Consider the following 24799-nt stretch of genomic DNA (forward strand, 5'->3'; position numbering starts at 1 on the left):
TTTTAAAAATGTCCCACACAGCACTTTTCCTTACCATTTTTTTATTTTTTTATTTAGTATTTTCTCCTCTTCTTTCTGGGCCCTCCCCTGTGCTGTCCTCCCTCCCTCTGTAACCAGAGCCCGGGGAATGGGAGGGCTGCCAGGATCCAGTTTGCTTCTGCCCTTTTAAGGCTAAAAAACCAGGAGGAACTTTTTCCAGCGGAGGGAGTGGAGAGAAGGGAGGGAGGAGGACTGGAAGGAGTAGAAAGGAAAAGGAGGAAGTGTAGTACCTCCAGTGTGGCTTGTTGCATGGACTTCGAGGAGGGAAAGAAGAAGTGTGTGTGTGTGTGTGTGTGTGTGTGTGTGTGTTCCTCAGAGAGACTGTCAGACCAGGGTTTGGTCACTTCAACCTCTCTCTTTTCCAGACGTGTGCACACATTTAGTCTTAATGTCTAAGGAGTCTGCCCAAAGTAACTACGACGTGATGGTCCCACTCACTCTGCGCTGCACATGACACACAATGTTGAGAGTATAATGTCTTATGGACAATGCTCATGTTTATAGGGGAGTCTTATGGACAATGCTCATGTTTGAGCATGTGTTGGTGGATATAGTGTATAAATATGAGGACATCATGAGCGATAGACAGGGGGAGGACAGTCCTCGGGTCCGCGTAGACCTGCTGTGCTGTTCGGTCCTTTACAACATCCCAGGACTAATGTGCACCAGATGTGGCAATGCAGCCCGAATATTGTGCAGAACTGTTCCTCTCTGAGCGTTCTCCTCCCTCTCCCTCACTGAGATGCTGGGATTAGGTCAGGCTGTGGGTCAGGGGTTGCGATGATGTCATAGCGATGCCACATGAGGGAGAGGGAGGGAGGGGTGGGGGGTCTGCAGCTACGAGCCACATAGATGAGTCATGGGAGTTTTCGGGGGCAGATGGAGCATAAACCACAAACATGCACACTCTCCATACGGTAGCATGGGTTGAACCTGCCCCTTCATATCTTGGGCGGAGGGTGGGGGGTTGTTGGTTGGTTATGAGTCAGCAGGGAGACTGATCTGCGTCTGTGTCCGTATATGGGCTGCATCTGCTCGGTGCACTGTGGTCTGCCGGGAATGCTGGCAGATTCCTTGCATGTTTAGTGGCTTTGTGTGTGTGTGTGTGTGTGTGTGTGTGTGTGTGTGTGTGTAGAGGTTTGAATCAGAGCGCAACACACATGAACATGGATGTCCTCACAGCCCTCTCTGCCCATGTCCTGCGCTGGACGGCTTTCTCACATCCAGAGTGGCGGTGCGAGCTCGACAGTGCTCATCACCTGCTGCTGCCACGTTGTAGGATGCAATGACAAAGAAAATGTCTGCCCGCAGTTTCTCTCCATTTCATGAACTGGGGGACAATCAACGTTTCTGATGCTCATTAGTTGAACACAGTGCGCTCTTGTTCTGGGTTTGTTGTGGTCGGGCTGACGGCCACGACGAGACACACTTCTGCTTCAGCTGAGTAACATTCCTGCTGCGAGTGGCAACCTGTGGTACACGTCACGCCCCCTCCCATCCAGTACGTGAACACGTAAAAAAAAAACAACCTCCGATAAATTCTCTGCATCATTTCATGGAGAGGGAGTTTATTCCTCTTGCTGCCGCCGTGTGATATCGGGCTACAAAGTAAAGTTGACTGTCTCCAGGCTGCCCTTCTATCTCTTGGTGCCTCCCCCTCTTTCCTTTCCTGTCCCCTGCTTCTCGGCTTGCCCTTTCTGCTATCATTCCTGAGCTGGCACTCTGTTCCTGGAATGATCCAGCTTTGCATGGTGATGGTGTGTGTTCATCCGGACATGTGGTGTATCGCAGCTGGCGAGCCCATCTCTGTGTTGGAACACGACTTGGGACGAGCAGCGCGCCGAGTTAGTAGCTCGGCATGTAAAGCAAAAGAACTCGTCAGCTTTTATTCATGTCTTGACTGCCTTTTCCAGACGGGGCCCCCCCAACCCCCACCCTTCAGACCCCCTTCATCCCGATCCTGCAGCTCTGGGACAAACGGCTTTCAGACCCTCCTACTGCTGGCCTTAAATATTCAGCCCCCCCATCTGCAGCCCCATCACCCTCATGCAAAACATCCAAGAAAACAACCTCCTCGGGAGTGGAGCTTTTATTGTTGTTGGAGTTGAGCGACTGCTACCGACAATCATTCCAGTCTAGACGTCAATAACTAAAGAAATGGCCGGGCGAGCTTCTGGTTGCATCACTGTGTGCTCTCTCTGCACTCACACATGCCACCATGTGCTGGTTGGCTCATTCTGTTGCTACATGTGAGAGTTTGAATCTGCATGTGGGGAATTCTCCACCGGCGTTGAACACACCGCAGTATCACAAGCTGCACTGGAACAGGATCAGTGTTTAGGTGAAAGTCTTTTAAAAGCTTCGGCGCTGCGGGGGTTTGTCGTTTCCAGACCATGCTCCAGGACTTTTAGGAATGCGTCCCACTCCTCCCTGGAGACGAAGCCATACGAAGCCATCAGACGTTGAATAACAGACTCCGGTCATTTCATCTGAAACCCAGAGGCTGAAGTGGAGGAGCACAGATCAGACTCTAGTTAACCGTATTGTTCCATTTCCCAATCACCTTTGGAAACATTGAGAACCCCCCAACCTCTGTTCTTGTTATCGGACTAAAGCTCTTCTAAATAAAATGATGTTTGTCTGCTATGAGTGTGTAAGATTGTTTTAAGTGCTCAAGAGGTGGTAACATGACTTCACATCTCCTCCCCCCCTCCTCTCTTCCTCTGGACTCCAGACTCTAAAGCCATCGTGGATGGGAACCTGAAGCTGATCCTGGGTCTGATCTGGACCTTGATCCTGCACTACTCCATCTCCATGCCCATGTGGGATGAGGATGAGGAGACGGATGACGGCAAACAGAAGACGCCCAAGCAGAGGCTGCTGGGCTGGATCCAGAACAAACTGCCCGAGCTTCCCATCACCAACTTCCACAGGGACTGGCAGACCGGTCGGGCCCTGGGAGCCCTGGTTGACAGCTGTGCTCCAGGTGAGTGCACACCTTTTTGTGTTCCTTGTCTTGCGATGTGTCATGTGTGTCCCGGGTCAGTGCAGGTGAAGGACGAGAATGCGTGCGTGTGCAGACAGGAAAGTGTACGGAGCGCTCGAAGCTTTTTCTGGACATGTTAGCGTGTCTTTTAGCATTCCAAGTGTCCACATAGGACATTGATTGACAGCTGCGGGCCTGAGGTCACGTCAGGTGAAGCACTGGCGCCCATCATCTGTGGGCCGGGGCGATGAGGAGGCACTCCTCCCACTACAGCCATGTTAGATTAGGGAGGGGTGGGGACAAGTGAGGCATAAAGGAGGTTTGTGTTTACATGCTCAGGATGTTTGACATACCTGCAGAGCCCTTGCGGCCCTGAGCCCGACAGATAGTCGGCGTGAGTTCCCTGCAGCAGATTTCCAGCAGCGTCAGAGTCAGTTATGAACAAGCAGATAGAAACACAGCTTGCCAGGGTGTGAGTTTGTGATGGCGCAACACCCTCCCACCCAGCGGGTGGATTCAAGGGCCGACCTCTTGAAGAGCCGCAGACTCCACACCTAATGATCACTGCTGCCGGTCCACCTTCAGATGAAGATCAGACGTGCTCGGCATTCTCTGTGTATCTGCTGAGGACAACGAGGCTGAAGCGCAAGACGCTCTGTTTGTGTGCAGAGACGTTCACGACCTCTAATCCAGTGGCTCTCAAACTTTTTCTGTCACGGCCCACTTTTGAGGGAGCAAAATGTTGGGGCCCCACCGCCCCAACAACTTTGCAACAAAATGGTCCAACTTTTTGAGACTCCTTTTTTTTTTTTTTTAAATAGATTAAAGAAAATGTAAATCCCATTGAAGTAAACCAGATTGCTCAATCTGACAAAAACTAACAATATGTGCCAACGCCTTTGTTAAAACAATGCAAATAAAGTTATATATGTGCAAAAAAACCTAATATTTGTCCCTGTAGTTACATGTTGAAGTGTCCTTGAGCAAGACACTAAGCCCCGGTGCTTTATAGCAGCACAAAGCTCTTGAATTAATAAGGATGGGTACAATGCAGAAAATAATTCCCCCCACTGTGGGATTAATAAAGGATTCTTAAATAAAAAAATAAAAAAAACATTATTTTTTTTAAGAATCTGCATCTCCCCCCGCGCCCCACCTGTAATACCCCCGCGCCCCACTAGAGGGTCGCGCCCCGCACTTTGAGAACCACTGCCCTAATCCATCAGAAATACGTCTTTGTACTGAAGGCGCTTCTCTTCCTGACAAGCACGACACCGCTTTGAGTGCAATAGATAGAAGTGCCGTCATTGTGATCTCATTATATTGTCAGGAGATGGTACGCTCACCTCTCTTTCCTGCAGGTCTGTGTCCTGACTGGGATCAGTGGGATCAGACCAAACCAGTGGACAACGCACGCGAGGCCATGCAGCAAGCGGACGACTGGCTGGGCATCCCACAGGTAAGAGAAACCCCATCAAGTCTAATATTTATACAACCAGTGTGTTCACGATGAAATCATTTACAAGTTCTTCAAAGAACTAGCGTCTTCATTTTGCTCTCAAATTGCATATTTAACTTTATGCATTGAGGATAAAAGGCTTTAAGATATGAGGCTGCTGATAGTCTATGTTTCATTACAAATCTTGCTTACAAATGTCTTGTGACAAACAACCCCAACTTCTCTTTGCGGTCTGCGTTGCTGTTGAAAGGTAAATGTTTAAAGGGGTCACTCGTGTCAGTTCTTGAAGAAGGCTGGTCCGGGGGCCTTGTCTGGGAGAAGAGGCTTTCGAGCCCATCCTCAGGATGCAGTCGTATCTGACTGGACCGCGGTGGAATAAAAGAAGGCCGTTCTCTACTCTGTTCCTGTGCTGGTGTTGCAGCGCTGTGCAAAAGGATATGTGAAAATACATGGCTAAGTTTCGTTACCAAAGAGCACAGTACAGAGCATCCAGGTGGCAGTTATACCAGTTATACCATCATCTACTAGTGTACCTCTGAGTAACTTCATAACAAGCCCAAAGAAATATCCCACATTAAGGTTTCATGAGCATATTCATCAATGTTATTCCATAATGTCATACATTAACATATAATGTACACAGTTAAACAAGAAAACCTTGATCGGGACAATCTTAGCTTTTGGCAAATATTACTGAAACTGCAGGAAATATAGTATTTTTAGCTGCAGGTTAATCCACATGTGTTGCTCTTATTTGATTTCGTTGACAATAAGAAAAAAATAAGGACTAATCCTTTAAAGAAGCCTTGGTAACCACCCAACAGCAGCGTCCTGGGTTTCCTTGGGATTGTTGTTGTCATACACCTCTCTACAAAAAGGCTGCAGCTGGCAGAGCCTGTAGCATCACAGCCTGTAGCATTACAGCCTGTAGCATTACAGCCTGTAGCATTACAGCCTGCAGCATCAGAGCCTGTAGCATCACAACCTGTAGCATCACAGCCTGCAGCATCACAACCTGTAGCATCACAGCCTGCAGCATCACAGCCTGCAGCATCACAGCCTGTAGCATCACAGCCTGTAGCATTACAGCCTGCAGCATCAGAGCCTGTAGCATCACAACCTGTAGCATCACAGCCTGCAGCATCACAACCTGTAGCATCACAGCCTGCAGCATCACAGCCTGCAGCATCACAGCCTGTAGCATCACAGCCTGTAGCAGCACAGCATCACAGACGGTAGCATTACAGCCTGTAGCATCACGGCATGTAGCATCACGGCCTGTAGCATCACGGCATGTAGCATTACAGCCTGTAGCATCACGGCCTGCAGCATCACGGCCTGCAGCATCACGGCCTGCAGCATCACGGCCTGCAGCATCACGGCCTGCAGCATCACGGCCTGCAGCATCACGGCCTGCAGCATCACAGCCTGCAGCATCACAGCCTGCAGCATCACAGCCTGCAGCTGGCACAGCATAGCGTGCTGGCACAGCATAGCGTGCCAGCAGTTGGCTCTGTGGTCGCTTGTGGTCTGGCTTGTTCTGGGTTTCTGCTCAGAAACCGTCTCTGGCCCCGCCCCCGCGGTGTCTGCGGGCTGTGAGCATGTGTGCATGAGGCCACTTGGCGTGTGTGAGAGTCTCAGGTACTTTCTGAAGGAAGAGGCTGGTATGTGGTTTTGAACGCGAAATCGAAACAGCGTTGATTTGTGTGAGTAGTGCAGTCTTCATGGCACGAAAACGTGCTAAAAGAAGTTGTGTGTTCATGTCCCGTCCCGTTAGGTCATCACCCCTGAAGAGATCGTGGACCCGAATGTGGACGAACACTCAGTGATGACCTACCTGTCCCAGTTCCCCAAGGCCAAGCTGAAGCCTGGAGCACCTCTACGACCCAAACTCAACCCCAAGAAGGCCCGCGCCTATGGGCCAGGTACACACACACACACACACACAGACACACACGTGCATTGAGCAGCTGGATCAGTTCAGAGCAGGAAGAGTCTTCATGTGTGTCAGAGTCCATGAGGTTGGACTCAGTCAGGATCATTCTGTCGTGTGCTCTCTGAAGGTGTGGAGCCTCTCGGTAATGTTGTGATGAAGAAGGCTTTGTTCACCGTGGAGACCATCAGCGCAGGAATGGGCGAGGTGCTGGTTTACGTGGAGGACCCTGCAGGACACAGAGAGGAGGTGAGCCACTGGGGTTTAGTACCACGCCTATTTGGGCCTCTAGGTCAAAAATAAATCCATCACCCAGCTGGAGGAGAGGGCTAAGGTTTCCCAGAGAAAACCCTGAATGTCTAACATTAAAGTGGTACATTTTTTTGAATGCTTGAATATTCCTTTAGATTAAAAAGTCATGAATTTGCAACTTCAATGTTCGTGAATATCCATATTTCATCTTAAATGTTTTCTCTGAATGTCACCCCTTGGTTGTAGTGTGCTGGTCATCATGTGTACTGTGTCGTTCCTGCAGGCTAAAGTGACGGGCAACAATGATAAGAACCGCACCTACTCGGTCTTCTACATCCCTAAAGTCACCGGCATGCACAAGGTGAGCTGCTCTCCATCACTTTGCATGTTGAGCATTGGATTTATCCTTCAGTGTAAGAAACGTAAGGATCATTTAACTTCTTTCAGGAATGTACTGCATAACTGTTAGCATGCCTTATTCTGTCCTGTTTGCAAGTATTAACACTATAATACAGTTTGTAGAACATTCAGATGCATTTTGGGGGGTTTTAGGACTCCACGCCCGGGATGGGCCGGACATGTGTGTGTGCTGTCCGCTCCACTGGAGCAGCCACAGCACACACACTGCTCACGAATGAATCGGCAGTAATCCTAGAGGGATGAGCAGTATCTGCCTTCTGCCCTGTAGGTGACGGTGCTGTTTGCAGGGCAGCACATCTCCAAGAGCCCCTTCGACGTGGAGATCGGCAAGTCTCAGGGAGACTCCAGCAAGGCCACGGCCCAGGGGCCGGGCCTCGAGCCCTCCGGAAACATCGCCAACAAGAGCACGTACTTTGACGTCTACACGGCAGGTAATGGTCCGGCTGCTCCGCGAGCGCCAGCACACGGACCGGAGCACACAGTGGCTTTCTAACCACTCCAGTATTCCCTCCTCCCGCTCCTCAGGCGCCGGTGTTGGCGAGGTGGAGGTGATGATCATCGACCCGGCCGGCAAGAACACCGCGGTGACCTGCGCCATCGAGGACAAGGGCAACAGCAGCTACCGCTGCACCTACAAACCCATCCAGGAGGGCCAGCACACCATCTACGTCACCTTTGCCGGTGGTCAGATCAGCAAGAGTCCCTTCACGGTCACCGTGGGAGAGGGTAGGACTTCTACATGTGGTCCATTGCAGCATCATTGCGATAGGAAGAGCTTCACCTACGTTGTATTGAAGTCTAAGATCTCCGCTTCTAAGTTGTGCCTGTCTTCTCCTGCCACTGTATGGGATGTTGTGTCCTTTCTTCCTTCTCTCTGATAGAGGCCCGGTGGTATCTCTCCTCTCTCTGGAACGGCCTCTTCCTTCTGCTGTCCTTTCCTGTTTCCTGGGATCTCTCTTGGGTACCCACTGTGTGTGTGCGATTGCATGACTGTAGATATGTGCCTGCTATATATACTGTGAGTGTGTGAGCTCTAAATGACTCATGCCCAACAGAGAACCTCACCAACTCATTCTCTGATGTCGATGCTAACGGATGCTTAACTTCTTCCTACTCACGAGTAGTCGTAGGCGGACACAGTAGCCCAGTATTGTCAAAAAATATAGCTTTTAGCTTAAAGATTCTGGATTTCTAGGAATGAAATGAACAGATTAGTGGGAGGGTTGTAAGCAGCTTGTGGTGTCATCTGTATTAAACGCACAGAATACTTCATCAATGCAGTATAAGAAAAACGCTGTAATCTGTGACGTCAAAAACATTTTGAAAACACGGTCTGAACATTTGTAACTCATGGCTTCACCAAGCATTTACAAATGTGTAATAGCTCATATGCAGTTTATAAGAACAGGTGTTGGGTTGCCAGCTTGTTCTACTCAGTTAAACAGTTGTAAATGTGTCTGTTATGGAATAATAGCAAATGCTAAAATGTAGCACAGGTTAAACAAAAATCATCCTAAAGTCAGAACTGAGTCAGTGCTGATACTTAGAATATCGTTCACTCGTGTTTTTTAGGTCCCAATAACACAAATCAGTTATTCTGAAGCGGCTTCACAACCAAGTGTCCACTTCTAAATGTTAATAAGTCATTAAAAGTGATCCTCAAGTTTATGTTCATTATTGTTGGTGCATTTTAGTTCACAGTAAAGAATCTTCAATAATTTGGTGTGTTTTTATGAATGGATTATAACCTATAAAGTATTAGTAAGTAATGTATTAACTATTAATGAAACTATTATTTATATATAAAAAGTTCATTTTTTTTAAACTTTCACCTTTCGGGTTTTGCAAAATTCTGTCTTGTGGATATTAATGTGGAGGGCTTTTATTGTGAAGGGTCAGAACAGAAGGAGTGGGTCTGCGCTGCTTTCGTCCAGTTGCAATAAAGTTGTTCTCCCTGGTTCTAACTGCAGAGCTAGCGTTCAACTCAACCCGCCTGTGATTGGTTGATGCCTTTTTCCCAAAAGAAACACATAAATAAATCTCTGAGGACACTTTTTATTCACCACATGCTATCCCCGTTCTCTGTGAAATGATTCATGATCAAAACAGTTGACGTGTAAGTTAATTGGGCGTCACCCGCTGACTTCAACACAGCGTTTAACATAATGACATATAACGGCATGCTTCCTCTCAGAGTGTAGTCCACTTCCTGGAACATATCTGCAGCCGCTGTGAGTGGCCTCTCTTCCTGTGGCTTTCCTGTGCTTCCTGCAGGGCATCAAGCTGTGACTCAGCGGCTCCTATTTTATGCACTTTTAATCAGGATATATGGAGGAAGCTCATTTTCTTTCCTGTGGTCTCTGTGGGATAAGATAGATGGGCAGGAAGAAGCTGGGAAAAGATGACTGAGACGCACTGAAAGCTTTCCAGCAACCTTCCTTCTTCTTAAACTAGGGGAATAGTTTAGCTTTCATCTGCGTGCCTCTTTCCTCCTCTCCTCGCTGAACTCATCACATTGTTGGAGTCGCTCTCTCTGTGTTTCATGGTGTGTTTCCCTCCACAGCATGCAACCCCAGCCTCTGCAAAGCTAAGGGTCGTGGTCTGCAGCCGAAGGGCCTGAGGGTGAAGGAGACGGCTGACTTCCAGGTTTACACCAAAGGAGCCGGCACCGGGGAGCTCAAAGTCCTCATCAAGGGGCCCAGTGAGTGGCCTGCATACACCACTCTGGTTCTGACTGTTCATGGAAAGGCATCCCTTGAGAACATAGTGGAGCGTTTAGCAAGATGGTGGAGACCAAAGAGCAGCTGTAGGAAGAGGGACCATGGGGATTACATCCTTTAGGGAGCCAAAGAAACCATTCCCAATGAAGGCAAACCTTTTGCCAACGGTTTATTTCCACGTGTCCATTCAAGTGTAAATGTAGTCAACAGACTCTTACTAGCTTTAGCATTAGCTGGTGGTGTTATCAATCATGATAACTTTCTTCAAGCTCGAGTAGCTAATGTTAGCCTAAACGTGGCCTCTGCTTCCGCCTGGAAAAGAAACATTTTCGAGTGAAAAGTAGCTCACACCAGCCGTGATGTCACATTTGGGAAAGTGGGGGCTCCTAAAATGAAAAAAAAAAGCAAAAATAAAAGAAATGGCTATTGATGGTCGTCTCTGTTTGCAGAGGGACTCGAGGAGCCGTGTAAAAGGAAGGACCTTGGAGATGGTGTGTACGGTTTTGAGTATTACCCGAACACACCTGGAACATATTCCATCACCATCACCTGGGGAGGACAGCACATCCCCCGCAGGTACACACACGCTCTCATGCAGACAAGCACCGCGGCTGAAGCACACGGACTGTGACTGATCGCTCTGCTCGTTTAGTCCCATCGAGGTCAAGATTGGGGCCGAGGCCGGCCAGCAGAAGGTGAGGGCCTGGGGTCCGGGGCTGGAGTGCGGCGTTGTCGGCAAATCCGCCGACTTTGTGGTGGAGGCAGTCGGAGACAACGTGGGAACGCTGGGTGAGTAGAGATGCTGCGCCCTGAAAGCACCCTGAAAGCAGGTGTCCCTCCGTTCCCAGAAGTTTGACCTCCGCGTCCTCACTGACGCTCTTTGGGGTTCCCCGTGCAGGCTTCTCCGTGGAAGGTCCATCTCAGGCCAAGATCGAATGTGACGACAAGGGCGACGGCTCCTGTGACGTGCGCTACTGGCCCACAGAGCCCGGGGAGTATGCCGTGCACGTGCTGTGCAACAGCGAGGACATCCAGCACTCTCCCTTCATGGCGGAGATCGTCAACCCACCTGCCAAAGACTTCTACCCCGACAAGGTGCACGCACACCCAGGACTCAAGCTGCCTTTAGGATCAAGCAATGGATACATGCTATTTATTTATTCTTGGCATATTTATTTACAAATGAACCTACACATGGATTTGACATATTCAACCGAGTATTTGTTTAAATGGCGGCATTCGGCCTCCGTACTGATGGATGGATGGATGGATACTTTTGTACAGTCTAACTGCCGTGGGCAGCAATGTTTTCCTGCATCTGTCCTCCTGACGCTCTGCTGTGTGTTGCAGGTGAAGGCCTTCGGGCCGGGCCTGCAAAGCAGCGGCTTGGCTGTTGGGAAGCCCACCGAGTTCACGGTTGATGCCAAGCAAGGAGGAAAAGCTCCATTGAAGATTGCAGCTCAGGTATGTCGGTGTGTGTGTGTGTGTGTGTCCTTGCATGTGCACAGACATGTCTTCATGTTCTGAGCGCGTCCTTTCCACTTCCCACAGGACGGGGACGGGTCTCCTGTGGATGTCCAAGTGAAGGATAACGGCAACGGCACCTACGCCTGTACCTACACCCCTCGTAAACCAGTCAAACACACCGCCATGGTCTCCTGGGGAGGAGTCAACATCCCCGACAGCCCCTTCAGAGTGAGTCCACAGACGCACCCAAAGGGTGTTTGATTATGTCTCTTCACGGGGACGTCTCCTAAGCGTTTGTGCTTTTACTTTTCTTGATCACAGATGAATATCGGAGCCGGCTGCCACCCCAACAAGGTGAAGGTCTCGGGACCGGGGGTGGCCAAGACTGGCCTCAAGGCCTTCGAGCCAACATACTTCACTGTTGACTGTGCCGAGGCCGGCCAAGGTAGAGCCCCGAATCCCTTCCACGCGATGCATCGCAGCAGTATCTCCTGCACACAAGTAGCTCAGACGGGAGATCTGCAGACTGTAATACCGCTTTGTGTTAAAGGCTTACTTGTAGTGAGACCAGAGGTAACCGTCACCCAGAAGGTATTTCTGGCCTGTAGATGCATCTCTCGCTGCTCTAAAACAGTTCTCAACCTTTTTTCAGTGAGCGACCCCGTGAGAAATATTACCCTGGTTGAAACAAATCTGTAATTCCCAGTGCTGTGCCGTCAGTGTCTGATTTGCGATACAATATGTACAATTCTGTTAATGGACTTAGATTTCAAATTAGCATCCATTAAAAAATCCTTTTAAAAATAGTAATGTCATGAATATTCAATCAAATATTAGTGTAAGTCCATTAACAGAATTGTACGTATTAAAACCAAAATCTCACATGAGGACGACGTTAGCAACCAGCTAGTGCAGAAAGTGGAGCGTTCAGCAGCTCGGAGGCAGATCTTTCCCTCAGAGCATCATCAGATGGACCGAGGCGTGACTCCAGGTGGAAGCTAACGTTGCGCTGTATCTTGTGCAAGTGTCCTTGAGGAATAGTTTGGATGTTTGTTGTTTGAGCTACTTCTCCGTCATGTATTTCCAACAGTAGATGGAGTTTAGAGAAATGGATTGTCACTGCTTCAGGGGTCGTGGGGTCTGAGATGGGTCCAGCACTTCATTGCTCTTTCTCCAAGCTCATGTACTGCAGTAACACACTGACTGGAGAAGAACCTCACACTTTAACAACCTTACCTCTGTTGCCACTGCCCACGAGTGAGCAACGTATTGGACGGTGTGTTTATCTCCGCTTGTGTCGCTGTGAAGAAGACAAGAGAGGCTCCATGTCTGCATGTGAAGCATGATTTCATCTCCTGCCCTCAGGTGACATCAGTATAGGAATCAAGTGTGCCCCCGGAGTGGTGGGACCCGCAGAGGCCGACATCGACTTCGACATCATCCGCAACGACAACGACACGTTCACCGTCAAGTACACGCCTCCCGGAGCGGGCAGCTACACCATCATGGTCCTGTTTGCTGACCAGGTGAGTGTGGACCCGCGGTGTGTGTGTGTGTGTGTGTGTGTGTGTGTGTGTGTGTGGCAGCGTGAAGGACAGCAGAGTGTTTGGTAACAAGTGAACACGGTGTGGCCTCTGTTTGTTCCTCAGGCCATTCCAATGACGCCCATCAGGATCAAAGTGGATCCTTCTCACGATGCCAGCAAAGTCAAAGCCGAGGGACCAGGACTGAGCCGCAGTGGTGAGGAACCAATCACAAGTTCCCATAGTGTGCTGCTGCGGTGATCCCTGCTCATACCAACAACCTGCGTTTGTTTATTGCAATGAAGCCCAGAAAAGAAAAGAAACCCTGTGACTCAGATACTTTGGGAAATGTTGGATGGATGGAACTGTTGTGTTGGTGTTTTATTGTAGTCAGGACTTGCTAACGTCCCCTCTGTCTCTCAGGTGTTGACTTGAACAAGCCCACTCATTTCACTGTGAGCACCAAAGCAGCGGGGAAGGCCAACCTGGACTGCAACTTCAGCGGCCCAACCAAAGGAGAGGCCGTGAAGGACTTTGAAATCATCAACAACCACGACAACACGCACACTGTGAAGTACACACCCGTGCAGCAGGTGAGATGGGAGACGCACTCCCTGCCAAGTCTCTGCACACACACACACACACACACACACACACGCGCGCGTAAAGGGGCGGTTTGATGTTTTCAGTGCATGAGGTTCGTTTCCAGAGTCTTGTACAGCCGCAGGACACCGTCAGGTCAACCGGTCTCAAACTCACCTGCTGCAATAAAACACTGGACCAGTTCAGTGGGGGAAGTGACCTCCTGGTTTTCACTGGTTGCCTATAAACCCACAGCTGTTTCCAGTTTGGACAGCAAATACATTAATGTGTTCATTATTGAGCTAAAGAGATATTGGTGTGTGCTTTCTTTGCTTTTTTTTTTTACTAAGCTAGCTAGGCTTTTCCCTTGTTTCTAGTCTTCATGCTAAGCTATGCTAATCAGCTCCTGATCAACATGTTTGATGGTCAAAAAGTGTTTTGAGGATGAACCCCAGCGGTCACATGTGTGTAAATTGCCCCAGAAGTGTTGCAGCTGTCATTTGCGTGGCGAGTCATGAACCTTCTGTTCCCTCACGCCGTGCGCTCCCTTTCCTACATACTGATGATGATGATGATCACATCTCTGCCTCCTTTTCCTGCCCCAGGGCCCTCTGGGTGTCGCCGTGACCTACGGTGGAGATCCCATACCCAAGAGCCCCTTCAACGTTGCCGTGGCGCCCACACTGGACCTCAGCAAGATCCACGTCACCGGCCTGGGAGACAGTGCGTCTTTCACAGCCGCTCATATGAGAAGCTCTCAGCGTTTGATATCTGGACTAGCTTTACAGTGATGTCTTTGTCTCATTGCAGAGATGACCGTAGGCAAGGACCAGGAAGTAACCGTCAAATCAAAGGGCGCCGGGGGTCAGGGGAAGGTCGCCGCCAAGGTGACCTCACCATCAGGGAAGCCGGTGGCCAGCAAGGTGTGACACGTCATCCGCTGATTTGCATACGAGAAGCTTGGTGTCCATGTTTGAACACACCTGTGGTCCTCAGTGGCCTCTCTCGCATGGGATGCTGTTAATGTGTTGCGTCCTGTTCCTGTCGCCCTCCAGGTGGAGCCAGGGCTGAGCCCGGAGACCAGTCAGGTGAAGTTCATCCCCCGAGAGGCGGGGCCCTACCAGGTTGAGCTGACCTATGACGGAGTACCCATCCCCGGATCCCCCTTCAACCCGACAGCTTATCCCGTCTCCGATCCTTCCAAGGTCAGCCGCTCACTGTCGTGTTGCACGTCCGTAGAAGCGATGTGTTAAACATGCGCAAAGTCATTCATCGTGTATATCTGTCCGTCCTCGCCCCTCCCTTCTCAGGTCCGCTGCTCGGGCCCAGGTCTGGAGCGCGCCAAGGTCGGGGAGAAAGGGGAGTTCATCGTGGACTGCACCAACGCCGGCCCGGCGGAGCTGACCATCGAGATCATCTCTGACAGCGGCACGGAGGCCGAGGTTCACATCCAGGACAACGGAGACGGGACCTACACCATCACCTACATCCCCCTCTACCCCGGCTCCTACACCCTCACCATCCGCTACGGCGGCCAGGACGTGCCCAACTTCCCCGCCCGGCTCACCGTGGAGCCCGCGGTCGACGCCAGCGGGGTGCGCGTGTTCGGACCGGGAGTGGAGGGCAAAGGTCAGACCTGCTGTAGAAGATGAAAAGACAAGATGTGTTCAGTGTTCTGGCCACTGGATTCACCCTGAGGGGCCGATCACACCAGACGACTGTCCAAAACGCGACGCTAGCGAAACCATTGTTTACGTATAGTATGGCACCTTTTAAACCGCTGCATGGCGCGTTTTTCTTGTGTTTTTTTCAGCGCGCTTAAAAGTTAAAATACTCTCAACTTTTAAGCGCAAGGCGCGGAGTCAATGTCGCGCTCGGCCAAGGCAGCCAATCGGATCAAGCAGGAGACGGGCTTCATTCATTCCTGGTTTCGTGTGGTGTGAACAGCGGGGAATTCAAAAGAAAATGGCGACCTCCAACGAGGCGCTAATATTAGTGGTATTTATTTACAAAGAGCTTTACAATTCTAGATGGAAACACGACTCCGCTGCTCAGAAAACGCTCCAACTGACGAAAGTACAACTGAAAGCTCTCGTCATCCGGACACACTTTGCGGAATAGATGGAGGCATACGCCATACTCTTTCCTTTTTTTTTAAATATCGTGAACCCGAAAACTCTTTGGGGCTTTTTCCTCCTCCTCCTCATCCCACAGCTCAGCAAGGGCAAGAGTGCGACGTCTGTTTGAATCCATTTTGTAAATTAGGTTTCATCGCCTTGTTGTGTGCGCAGGCCCCGCTTCACAGGCCTTTTTTTTAAAGGCGTTTTTGAAGCGGCTTCGCTTTTAAAAGTCGCGTCTGGTGTCGACCCCTAACCTTTACCCTATGGCCACATGGGGCCCGTCCACTTTGAAGTACAGTGTTCCTGCTATCTCTGCAGTTTATTCAGAAGAAGCAGGCTGCTGACCTGTACCGCCCTCTGACCGAAAAGGAAAATGAAGAGAGAGCGCTGTTCTCCGTTGTCTCCATCAAGAGTATCTGCTTGTAAACTCGTCCCCGGCCCTGTGTTTTTTTTTTTTAGGTATTTTCCGTGAAGCGACCACAGACTTCACCGTGGACGCTCGTGCGCTCACACAGACCGGAGGCGACCACATCAAAACCCTCATCAGCAACCCGTCTGGCAGCCGCACGGACGCCCTGGTGGCCGACCTTGGGGATGGAACCTACAACGTAGAGTACACGCCCTACGAGGAGGGTGAGCTGGAGCAGAACGATGTGTGCCGAGTGTTGCAGGTTTGTCACTCCCTGCTTACCGCTGACCTCGTGTTGTGTGACGTCCTCAGGCCCGCATAGTGTGGAGGTCTGCTACGACGGCTCTCCGGTACCCAAGAGTCCGTTCCGTGTCGCCGTCACTGAGGGCTGTGATCCAGCTCGCGTCCGGGTGCACGGTCCTGGCCTGAAATGCGGCATCACCAACAAGCCCAACAAGTTCACTGTGGAAACCCGGTAAGAGAGACAAGGCGTTCACTCAAATCCCTTTTCAAGGTCCCCCAGGGACGAGGAACCAGGATGGAAGTTAAGTTTCAGAACATGTCGCGCCCTGAAAAAGGCCTCGGAGCTGTTTGTGAAAGTACAGGAGCTTTCAGGGAGGAGTCTGCAGGCCGGATCTTCAACTGGCTCCCAGCAAGAAGTACTGTGGTAGTGACTCCAGACTCTTTAAGGGGGAGAGCTTTTTAGTGTTTGATAACATTAAAATTAAAGTTAGGCTTTGCTGTCGGCTTCTCGATTCATTTCTTAAAAGACGGAGAAGGAAAACCTATTTTCAGTAGTAACTGGCGTCACAGTGAGATAAAAGCATTAGATAGTTTCTGCGTTTAGATGAAACGGGCCCATGGCATGTTGCTTCCTCATAGGTCAGCCGACTCGTTTGACTCATCTTTGCTGGTTTTTAGACTGCTGTGGAAACACTGACAACGACTGAAGGAACCGTTTAGTTCCTTGAAAAGTAGTCCGGGAAAAAAAAAACTACCGGGAGCTTTTTCGGGGGAAACAGGACTTCGGAAGAGCTCACAGTGGAAAAGACAAATGTCACTGAAGTGTGTGTCCTGCTTGTATCTTCACCGTCCGTTGTCTTCCCTCTGCAGCGGAGCAGGTACTGGCGGTCTTGGTCTGGCAATGGAGGGCCCGTCAGAGGCCAAAATGTCCTGCACTGACAACAAGGATGGCAGCTGCAGTGTGGAGTACATCCCGTACGAGACCGGCAAGTACAACCTCAACATCACCTACGGAGGACAGCCCATCAAAGGTACGGGACGACCTAAGCGGTGTCAAACAGACATTTCCATTGTAGTGCCATGATGTTTCACGGTTTAAAAGAGTGAGCTAGTTTAGTATGATCTGGTCGCATTCACATGAAAACATTAGTTCAGGACAGTAGACGACTGTTGTGTTGTTTTGTGTTTCTCAAAGTGTCAGTCTAAAGAGTCACAGCAAGACCTTTTTGACTAAACGAGAGGAGAAATTGGATTTTTTTTTTCAATGTTATAATTCGCTTTTGCTAATCTGAAAGGACAGGTTAACGTTGTATCTTCTCTGCGCTTGTGTGTGCAGGTAGTCCGTTCTCTGTGCCAGTCAGTGACACCGTGGACAGTACCAAGGTGAAGTGCCAGGGCCCAGGTCTGGGGAACAACGTCAGAGCCAACATCCCCCAGGCTTTCACAGTGGACGCCTCCAAAGCTGGAGTTGCCCCACTGCAGGTCCGAGTACAAGGACCCAAAGGTAAGTGTGTGTTCTAACGTTTCCGCAGATTCACGATTTTTAAAGCTGGTATTTTCTGATGGTTACATCCAAAAAGTAAGAATTGACAGACTTTTAACACGCAGGTATTGAACTTGTTTTGTGTGTTTTTAGGTGTGGTGGAGCCAGTGGAAGTGGTGGACAACAGTGACCAGACTCACACAGTCAACTATGTTCCCACCAGAGAGGGACCCTACTCCATCAATGTGTTGTATGCTGACGAGGAGATCCCACGCAGGTAATGCGCACAGAAGCACTTTGAACGGACACGGAGTCTCCCGCCGGGGTGTTTGTGTTCATCTGTCCCTCTGTCAGCCCCTACAAGGTAAAGGTGCTCCCCACCCACGATGCCAGTAAGGTGCGTGCCAGCGGACCTGGCCTCAACACCACCGGGGTGCCCGCCTCTCTGCCCGTCGAGTTCACCATTGACGCCAAGGACGCAGGCGAGGGATTGCTGGCGGTTCAGATCACTGTGAGTGCTCGCATGTGGTGCAAATCCCGAAAATGATGCACACATGCTTTGGTTGCCGGTTTGTTTTCATTTGTCTTTTTAACGTTGGTCACTTTGGTCCTCGCCGCAGGACCCGGAGGGAAAGCCGAAGAAGGCCAATATCCGTGACAACCATGACGGGACCTATCTGGTGTCCTACGTGCCGGACATGACCGGCAGATACACCATCCTCATTAAGTATGGCGGCGATGAGATCCCGTACTCGCCCTACCGCATCAGAGCCCTGCCCACTGGAGACGCCAGCAAGTGCACTGTCACAGGTGTGTACAGGACGTCACACCACTGCTCGTACACACGTTCGAAAAAATGAACTCATGCATTTAGTTTTGACCTCGGAGAGGTGGCAATCATTTTATATGATTTAGTTTGTTTTGTGAGAATTACTGGATGGGGATGAAGCTCGGTCCGGCACCGCCAGGTGCTGTTAGCATAATGGTACTGGCGCTGGGCTTCAGGCTAACTGTGATATAAAAAGGGATGCTTATCTTGGCCAGCAAAAAAACAGGCTTGAAACCAAAAGTACTGATAGAAGTCTATGCTTCATGTGTTGAAGCTCTCTCTCCACATGCAGCACAGACTTCTATCCAATCAGAGGAGTCGATTCATGAGGAGGTTTATACCACTCTCATATCTGTGATTTAATTAGTGCTGAGGCTGCAACATGCTTAGCTTAGCTTAGCATGAAGACTCGCATGAAAGGGGAAACAGCTTCTCTATTGAGTCCATACCCATTCACATCTGTGAGATTGCAAAATGGGAATACATCGATTGTGAAATGCATTGTTATGTTGTGTTCCTCACGCTGTGCTCCTTAGTTACACTCCCTGCTACAGACACACACATGCACACACACACACACATGTGCACACACACACACACACACACACATCCTCCCTGCTTCACACTCCACCATCACCGTTTGTTTTCGAGTGTTGGAGCACAGTTACTGCCCCCACCTCCCCCACCCCCACCTGACTGTCTTTTATTTGTCACTTGTTTTCTCTCGCTCCCCTGCTTCTCACCGTTCCTTTTTATCAGTCTCAATCGGCGGTCACGGTTTAGGTAAGACTATTGAACGACTTTGTAATGCAGAGGACCTGCTCTCCCTCTTCTCTCTCTCTCTCTCCCTCTCTCTCTCTCTCTCTCTCTCTCTCTCTCTCTCTCTCTCTCTCTCTCTCTCTCTCTCTCTCTCTCTCTCTCTCTCTCTCTCTCTCTCTCTCTCTCTCTCTCCTGTCAGCATGGAGGATAGTGGCACCAGCTTTCAACATGATATCCCATTCCCTCTCTTCTTCTAGCTCTCCTCCTGTCGCTCTCCCCCAGGGCCTTTCCTTCCTCTTCTCTGTCATAACTGTTTGTCTTCTTCTCCGGCTCTCATTTTCGATTGGACAGACTAATGGACTAACAGAGGAGGGCATGGTGGAATGTCTAATCCAGCTTTCAGTTCTACATGGGGAACTGTACGATAATAACCTATGAGTCATTGTAACAAGAAACAGTAGATGGAAATAACAAGATCTCATGTAGCGTCCTCCTGGTCTCATGATCCTGGAATAATGTGCATGCTAATGTGCGCGTGTGTGTGTGTGTGTGTGCGCGTGTGCGTGATAATTCTACATCTCACCTCTGACCTTTTCTTCAGGCGCTGGCGTCGGTCCAACCATCCAGATTGGCGAGCAGACGGTCATCACTGTGGACGCCAAGGCCGCGGGGAAAGGCAAAGTGACGTGCAGCGTGTGCACGCCCGAGGGGGCGGAGCTCGACGTGGACGTGGTTGAGAACGAGGACGGGACCTTCGACATCTTCTACACGGCGCCGCAGCCTGGCGAGTATGTGATCTGCGTCCGCTTCGGAGGGGAGCACATCCCTAACAGTCCCTTCCAGGTCACGGTGAGTGCTGCGCATCCAGACTTTCATTTACAGACAGCACAGACGCTCCGTCTGCAGCCGGGCATTCAACTAGTGTTCAACAGTCCAGTCTGAGAAAATGTCCTCTTAAGGGTCCAAAGCATCGCAGCACGTATAACTCTATATAAGTATTAAAGAAGCCAGAAGTTGTTTTAATGTCAGCATGAAAGACATATCAATAACAATATTTATAACTAGTTTTCAAATAACTGGATGAATTATAAATACTTTAATAATACATAATACTCTTCTCTCTATTACAATAAGGCCTGCATCTAACAATGGTGGAAAACACATTACTGAAAGGTTTTGAAACATCTTTATCTTAAAGTACTAATTTTACAAAAATAAAGGTTAACTTAATTGTCTTTGCCCTGTAGCTTTAAATCCAGTTAATTCAGGTGTCTAGTGATGTCGACCAAAAAAGCCACAGCATCATATTATTCTCCTTTAAAATGTGTGTGAGGGACTATATCTGTTAACCTCTAGTTTCAGCTCTGTAGTCTCTGTTGACATTACTGTTGGACAGTGAATGAATGCGTTGGGATTCTGATCATATTGGCTCTTAGATTCGGTTCCTTCACTTGGATGTGAGTCCATACTTTAGCTCTGAAGAGTTGTGCTGTGTCTCGCAGGAAAGCTTCACATCGAGCTTTTAGTAATCGTCTGAACACATGAGACATATGAGTTATGAACTGCCTTTAAGAAGAATGAACATAGAAGACTCTGACTACAGACTCTGACTACAGACTCTGGCTACAGACTCTGGCTACAGACTCTGGCTACAGACTCTGGCTACAGACTCTGACTACAGACTCTGGCTACAGACTCTGACTACAGACTCTGACTACAGACTCTGGCTACAGACTCTGGCTACAGACTGTGGTTAAAGACTCTGACTAAAGACTCTGACTAAAGACTCTGGCTACAGACTCTGGCTACAGACTCTGACTACAGACTCTGGCTACAGACTCTGACTACAGACTCTGGCTACAGACTCTGGCTACAGACTCTGGCTACAGACTCTGGCTACAGACTCTGGCTACAGACTCTGGTTAAAGACTCTGATTGAACGCCAACAAATCTGGATTGAAGCAAAATTCTTCATGAGATAAAAACCTGTAGTGAAACTATTTTATAAATATTTTTTAATCCCTTTGGGCTTTCGCCTGCACAGCGCTCTGGAGTTGAATGTTAGAAGGTAAAGCAGAGGAACATTTCTGTTCCAGCCCCAGCAGTATTGCTTCCTGTAGCAATACGTTCCCTTCAAGGCAGTGTTTAGAGCAAGGCCTCAGCTGATGTTGACCAGCAGGGTTTTGACAGGACATGAAGATGTACCAGGACTCCACAGGGATGAATCCACTGGGCTGTGTTTGTGTAGTGGAACAGTGGTGAGAGATGCCGCTTGGACCAACGCTCCTTGATGCTGTTTCTATCCACAGAAGCTCCGTGGTTGGGTCCTGGTTGCGACAGACGTTTTCTAATTCACTCTGACCGCTGTTTTATTTCCCTCCAATCCCTTTCCATCTTTTTGACCCTTTCCCTCCCCTACACAACCCTTACCTCCCCCAACCCCTCAGGCGCTGGAAGGAGCTCCATCAGACCAGCTCATGCAGCAGAGCCAAATGCCCCAGTACTACGCTCAACAGCCCTGGGTACCTAAAACCTCTGCCTCAGCCTCTCATCCCTCCGCTCAGCTCATTGTCTTCCTTTTTCTCTCCTCCACGTCATCATCGCAGCCTCCTTTCATCCGCCTGCATCAGTGTCTGCTGTCTCTTTGCAGGTGTTTCTACCTCTGAGGGAACTTCTTCTTTCCTCCAGCTCATAAAGGATTTCTTCAGCACATGGACAGTGCAACAGAGCCGCACAATAAAACCATAAAACCATAAAATGATATTCTTCTCCCGAGTGTTGCCGCGCCAAACGTGTGCACACAGATTGTATTCAGCAACATGGCAACTATTTGGGAATGAAACATGTAGCATGAACCCTTGTGCGTCTGTTCAGCAGTGCTCCATGTCTACAAAAGCCATTTTGAGAAGGATCAATGTGGGCGCGTCAGCCGTGCCACATTTTACAAAATGGCCACCTGTGCTTTGTCATCCTCCCTTGACCTCGCAGTGTTCTTGTCCTCATCTCGTCCTCTCTCAGTTTTGTGTCGTCCCCCTGACCATGACCACCATTGTCATCTTTTCATCTCGTGATCGTGTGTGTTGGTGTTTGGGAACCTTTACCCCTGGCGCCTACCGTGACTGCAACCGGCACCGTCTCCGCGGGCTGCACGTCTGACCTCTGCCCTCTTGTCTCCTAGGCGACCGACAGACCGATGGGAATGAACGGTCTGGATGTGGCGGGGCTGAGGCCGTTTGACCTGGTCATCCCATTCACCATCCAGAAGGGCGAGATCACGGGTAAGCGGCGCTCCACGATGAGCACGAGCTTTAGCAATGGCGCCCGAGTCTCACTGAAAGCGTGTGTCCTCTGATGAAGGGGAGGTCCGGATGCCATCGGGCAAGGTGGCCCAGCCCGACATCACAGACAACAAGGACGGCACTGTGACCGTCAAGTACGCGCCCACGGAGGCCGGGCTGCACGAGATGGACATCAAATACGACGGCATCCACATCCCTGGTACGAGCGTTCAACAGGAACCGATGACGTTGAGCGTGCAGGAGACATCCTTCTTGTTCTCTCTGTTGTCCTTCGCAGGAAGTCCCTTGCAGTTCTATGTGGACTACATGAACAGCGGTAATGTGAGCGCCTACGGCCCAGGCCTGATCCACGGGACCGTCAACAAGCCCGCCGTCTTCACGGTCAACACGAAAGATGCCGGGGAGGGTCCGTACTGACTGTTTGTCATCTATTTGTCTTTGTCTTTATTTGAGTTCTTTGGATGTGATCCAAGAAAAATACAAATAGAACCACAAGTGTATTAGCGTACATAGCATGGCATGATGTGGAAACAGTAACTCCATCCCAGTAAACCCGTTCTGCTCACGTGGTGTCCTTAAAGGAGGTCTGTCTCTGGCCATCGAGGGTCCCTCCAAGGCAGACATCAGCTGTGTCGACAACCAGGATGGGACCTGCACCGTGTCCTACCTGCCCGTCCTGCCCGGAGACTACAGCATCCTGGTCAAATACAACGACAAGCACATCCCCGGCAGCCCCTTCTCTGCCCGGATCACAGGTAACACCACCTGTCCTCGGATCCTCGAATACCAAGTCCACCATTTCGGCAGCATAGCTCTGGCCATCAGCATTTATGAATGATTTGAGTTATGGCCACAGTGAGCACGAGCAGCCAAAGATGAAGAAACCCAAAACAAGAATAGAGAACTCAAAACAAGAATAAATCTTTCACATTGCACCTTTTTAAACTAATGCCTGCACGCATGGGAGCCCACAAGAACAACTCCCTGGTCCACTGGTTCCAAAGCTGGTTCTCTAGCTAGTTTCAAAGCTGGTTCCATAGCTGGTTCCATAGCTGGTTCTATAGCTGGTTCTATAGCTGGTTCCAAAGCTGGTTCTATAGCTGGTTCTATAGCTGGTTCTATAGCTAGTTTCAAAGCTGGTTCCAAAGCTGGTTCTATAGCTGGTTCCAAAGCTGGTTCCATAGCTAGTTTCAAAGCTGGTTCCATAGCTGGTTCCATAGCTGGTTCCATAGCTGGTTCCAAAGCTGGTTCTCTAGCTGGTTCTCTAGCTGGTTCTCTAGCTGGTTCTCTAGCTGGTTCCATAGCTGGTTCCATAGCTGGTTCCAAAGCTGGTTTCAAAGCTGGTTCCAAAGCTGGTTCTCTAGCTGGTTCTCTAGCTGGTTCTCTAGCTGGTTCTGTAGCTGGTTCTCTAGCTGGTTCTCTAGCTAGTTTCAAAGCTGGTTCTAAAGCTGGTTTCAAAGCTTAATGGGTTGATGAAGCAGCGTGTGCTCGGTGTCCTCAGGGGATGACTCCATGAGGATGTCCCAGCTGAAGGTGGGCTCGGCCGCAGACATCCCGCTGGACATCGGGGAGTTTGACCTCAGCCAGCTGACCGCCTCCCTGACCACGCCCTCGGGCCGCGAGGAGCCCTGCCTGCTGAAGATGCTGCGTAACGGACATGTTGGTGAGCTGTCTGGTGGAAGATGAGGCCCCGCCCCTTCATCCTTCTTTCAGCCCTCCTCCTGCTAATATATGCATCTGTCTGTCACAGGCATCTCGTTTGTTCCCAAGGAGATCGGAGAGCACTTTGTGAACATCAAGAAGAACGGCCGCCATATTCCCAGCAGCCCCATCTCCGTCATGATCAACCAATCGGAGATCGGCGACGCCAGCCGCGTGCGCGTGAGCGGACCGGGCCTGAACGAGGCCCGGACCTTTGAACCCGCCGAGTTCATCATCGACACTCGCGAAGCAGGTACGCGCTGGATGAATAAAAATGGCGACATTTCTTTGTCGGCTATCCAGATTTCACATCAGTTGTCTCTCTTGTGCTTCTTCCGCACTAAAAGGCTACGGCGGCCTGAGCCTGTCCATCGAGGGGCCCAGCAAAGTGGACATCAACACCGAGGACCAGGAGGACGGCACCTGCAAGGTCACCTACTGCCCCACCGAACCCGGACATTACATCATCAACATCAAGTTTGCCGACCAACACGTGCCAGGTGCTTAAAGACAGACGCTGTTCCAGATGTGTCCCAGTGTCTCTGCTCAGGGACGCATTGATGCTAGCATGGCAA

The 24799-nt window shown here is 50.0% G+C and overlaps 1 protein-coding gene across 1 annotated transcript in view; it reads left to right on the forward strand.

Annotated features, from left to right (window-relative positions):
• The window catches only part of flna (filamin A, alpha (actin binding protein 280)), a 44222-nt gene that overhangs the window by 12178 nt on the left and 7245 nt on the right, over window positions 1–24799 (forward strand). The window contains exons 3-40 of the mRNA XM_068597726.1: window positions 2774–3025; window positions 4387–4484; window positions 6262–6409; window positions 6548–6666; window positions 6953–7030; window positions 7358–7520; window positions 7615–7815; window positions 9653–9790; window positions 10259–10385; window positions 10462–10598; window positions 10708–10904; window positions 11160–11273; window positions 11361–11504; window positions 11598–11721; window positions 12642–12802; window positions 12926–13016; window positions 13223–13392; window positions 13987–14104; window positions 14192–14304; window positions 14437–14586; window positions 14692–15010; window positions 15961–16134; window positions 16223–16385; window positions 17024–17184; window positions 17490–17657; window positions 17790–17913; window positions 17991–18147; window positions 18257–18446; window positions 19225–19248; window positions 19826–20073; window positions 21672–21746; window positions 22403–22502; window positions 22582–22722; window positions 22801–22929; window positions 23105–23278; window positions 24025–24186; window positions 24274–24477; window positions 24572–24724. Of these exons, the coding sequence (XP_068453827.1) occupies window positions 2774–3025; window positions 4387–4484; window positions 6262–6409; window positions 6548–6666; window positions 6953–7030; window positions 7358–7520; window positions 7615–7815; window positions 9653–9790; window positions 10259–10385; window positions 10462–10598; window positions 10708–10904; window positions 11160–11273; window positions 11361–11504; window positions 11598–11721; window positions 12642–12802; window positions 12926–13016; window positions 13223–13392; window positions 13987–14104; window positions 14192–14304; window positions 14437–14586; window positions 14692–15010; window positions 15961–16134; window positions 16223–16385; window positions 17024–17184; window positions 17490–17657; window positions 17790–17913; window positions 17991–18147; window positions 18257–18446; window positions 19225–19248; window positions 19826–20073; window positions 21672–21746; window positions 22403–22502; window positions 22582–22722; window positions 22801–22929; window positions 23105–23278; window positions 24025–24186; window positions 24274–24477; window positions 24572–24724 (5709 nt within the window). The remainder of the gene's footprint in view (window positions 1–2773; window positions 3026–4386; window positions 4485–6261; window positions 6410–6547; window positions 6667–6952; window positions 7031–7357; window positions 7521–7614; window positions 7816–9652; window positions 9791–10258; window positions 10386–10461; window positions 10599–10707; window positions 10905–11159; window positions 11274–11360; window positions 11505–11597; window positions 11722–12641; window positions 12803–12925; window positions 13017–13222; window positions 13393–13986; window positions 14105–14191; window positions 14305–14436; window positions 14587–14691; window positions 15011–15960; window positions 16135–16222; window positions 16386–17023; window positions 17185–17489; window positions 17658–17789; window positions 17914–17990; window positions 18148–18256; window positions 18447–19224; window positions 19249–19825; window positions 20074–21671; window positions 21747–22402; window positions 22503–22581; window positions 22723–22800; window positions 22930–23104; window positions 23279–24024; window positions 24187–24273; window positions 24478–24571; window positions 24725–24799) is intronic.

The sequence above is a fragment of the Clinocottus analis genome, unplaced genomic scaffold (genome assembly GCF_023055335.1).
Source record: "Clinocottus analis isolate CAN_PGR_092001 unplaced genomic scaffold, fCliAna1.0.p SCAF_4, whole genome shotgun sequence".
In the NCBI taxonomy this organism is placed as follows: Eukaryota; Metazoa; Chordata; class Actinopteri; order Perciformes; family Cottidae; genus Clinocottus; species Clinocottus analis.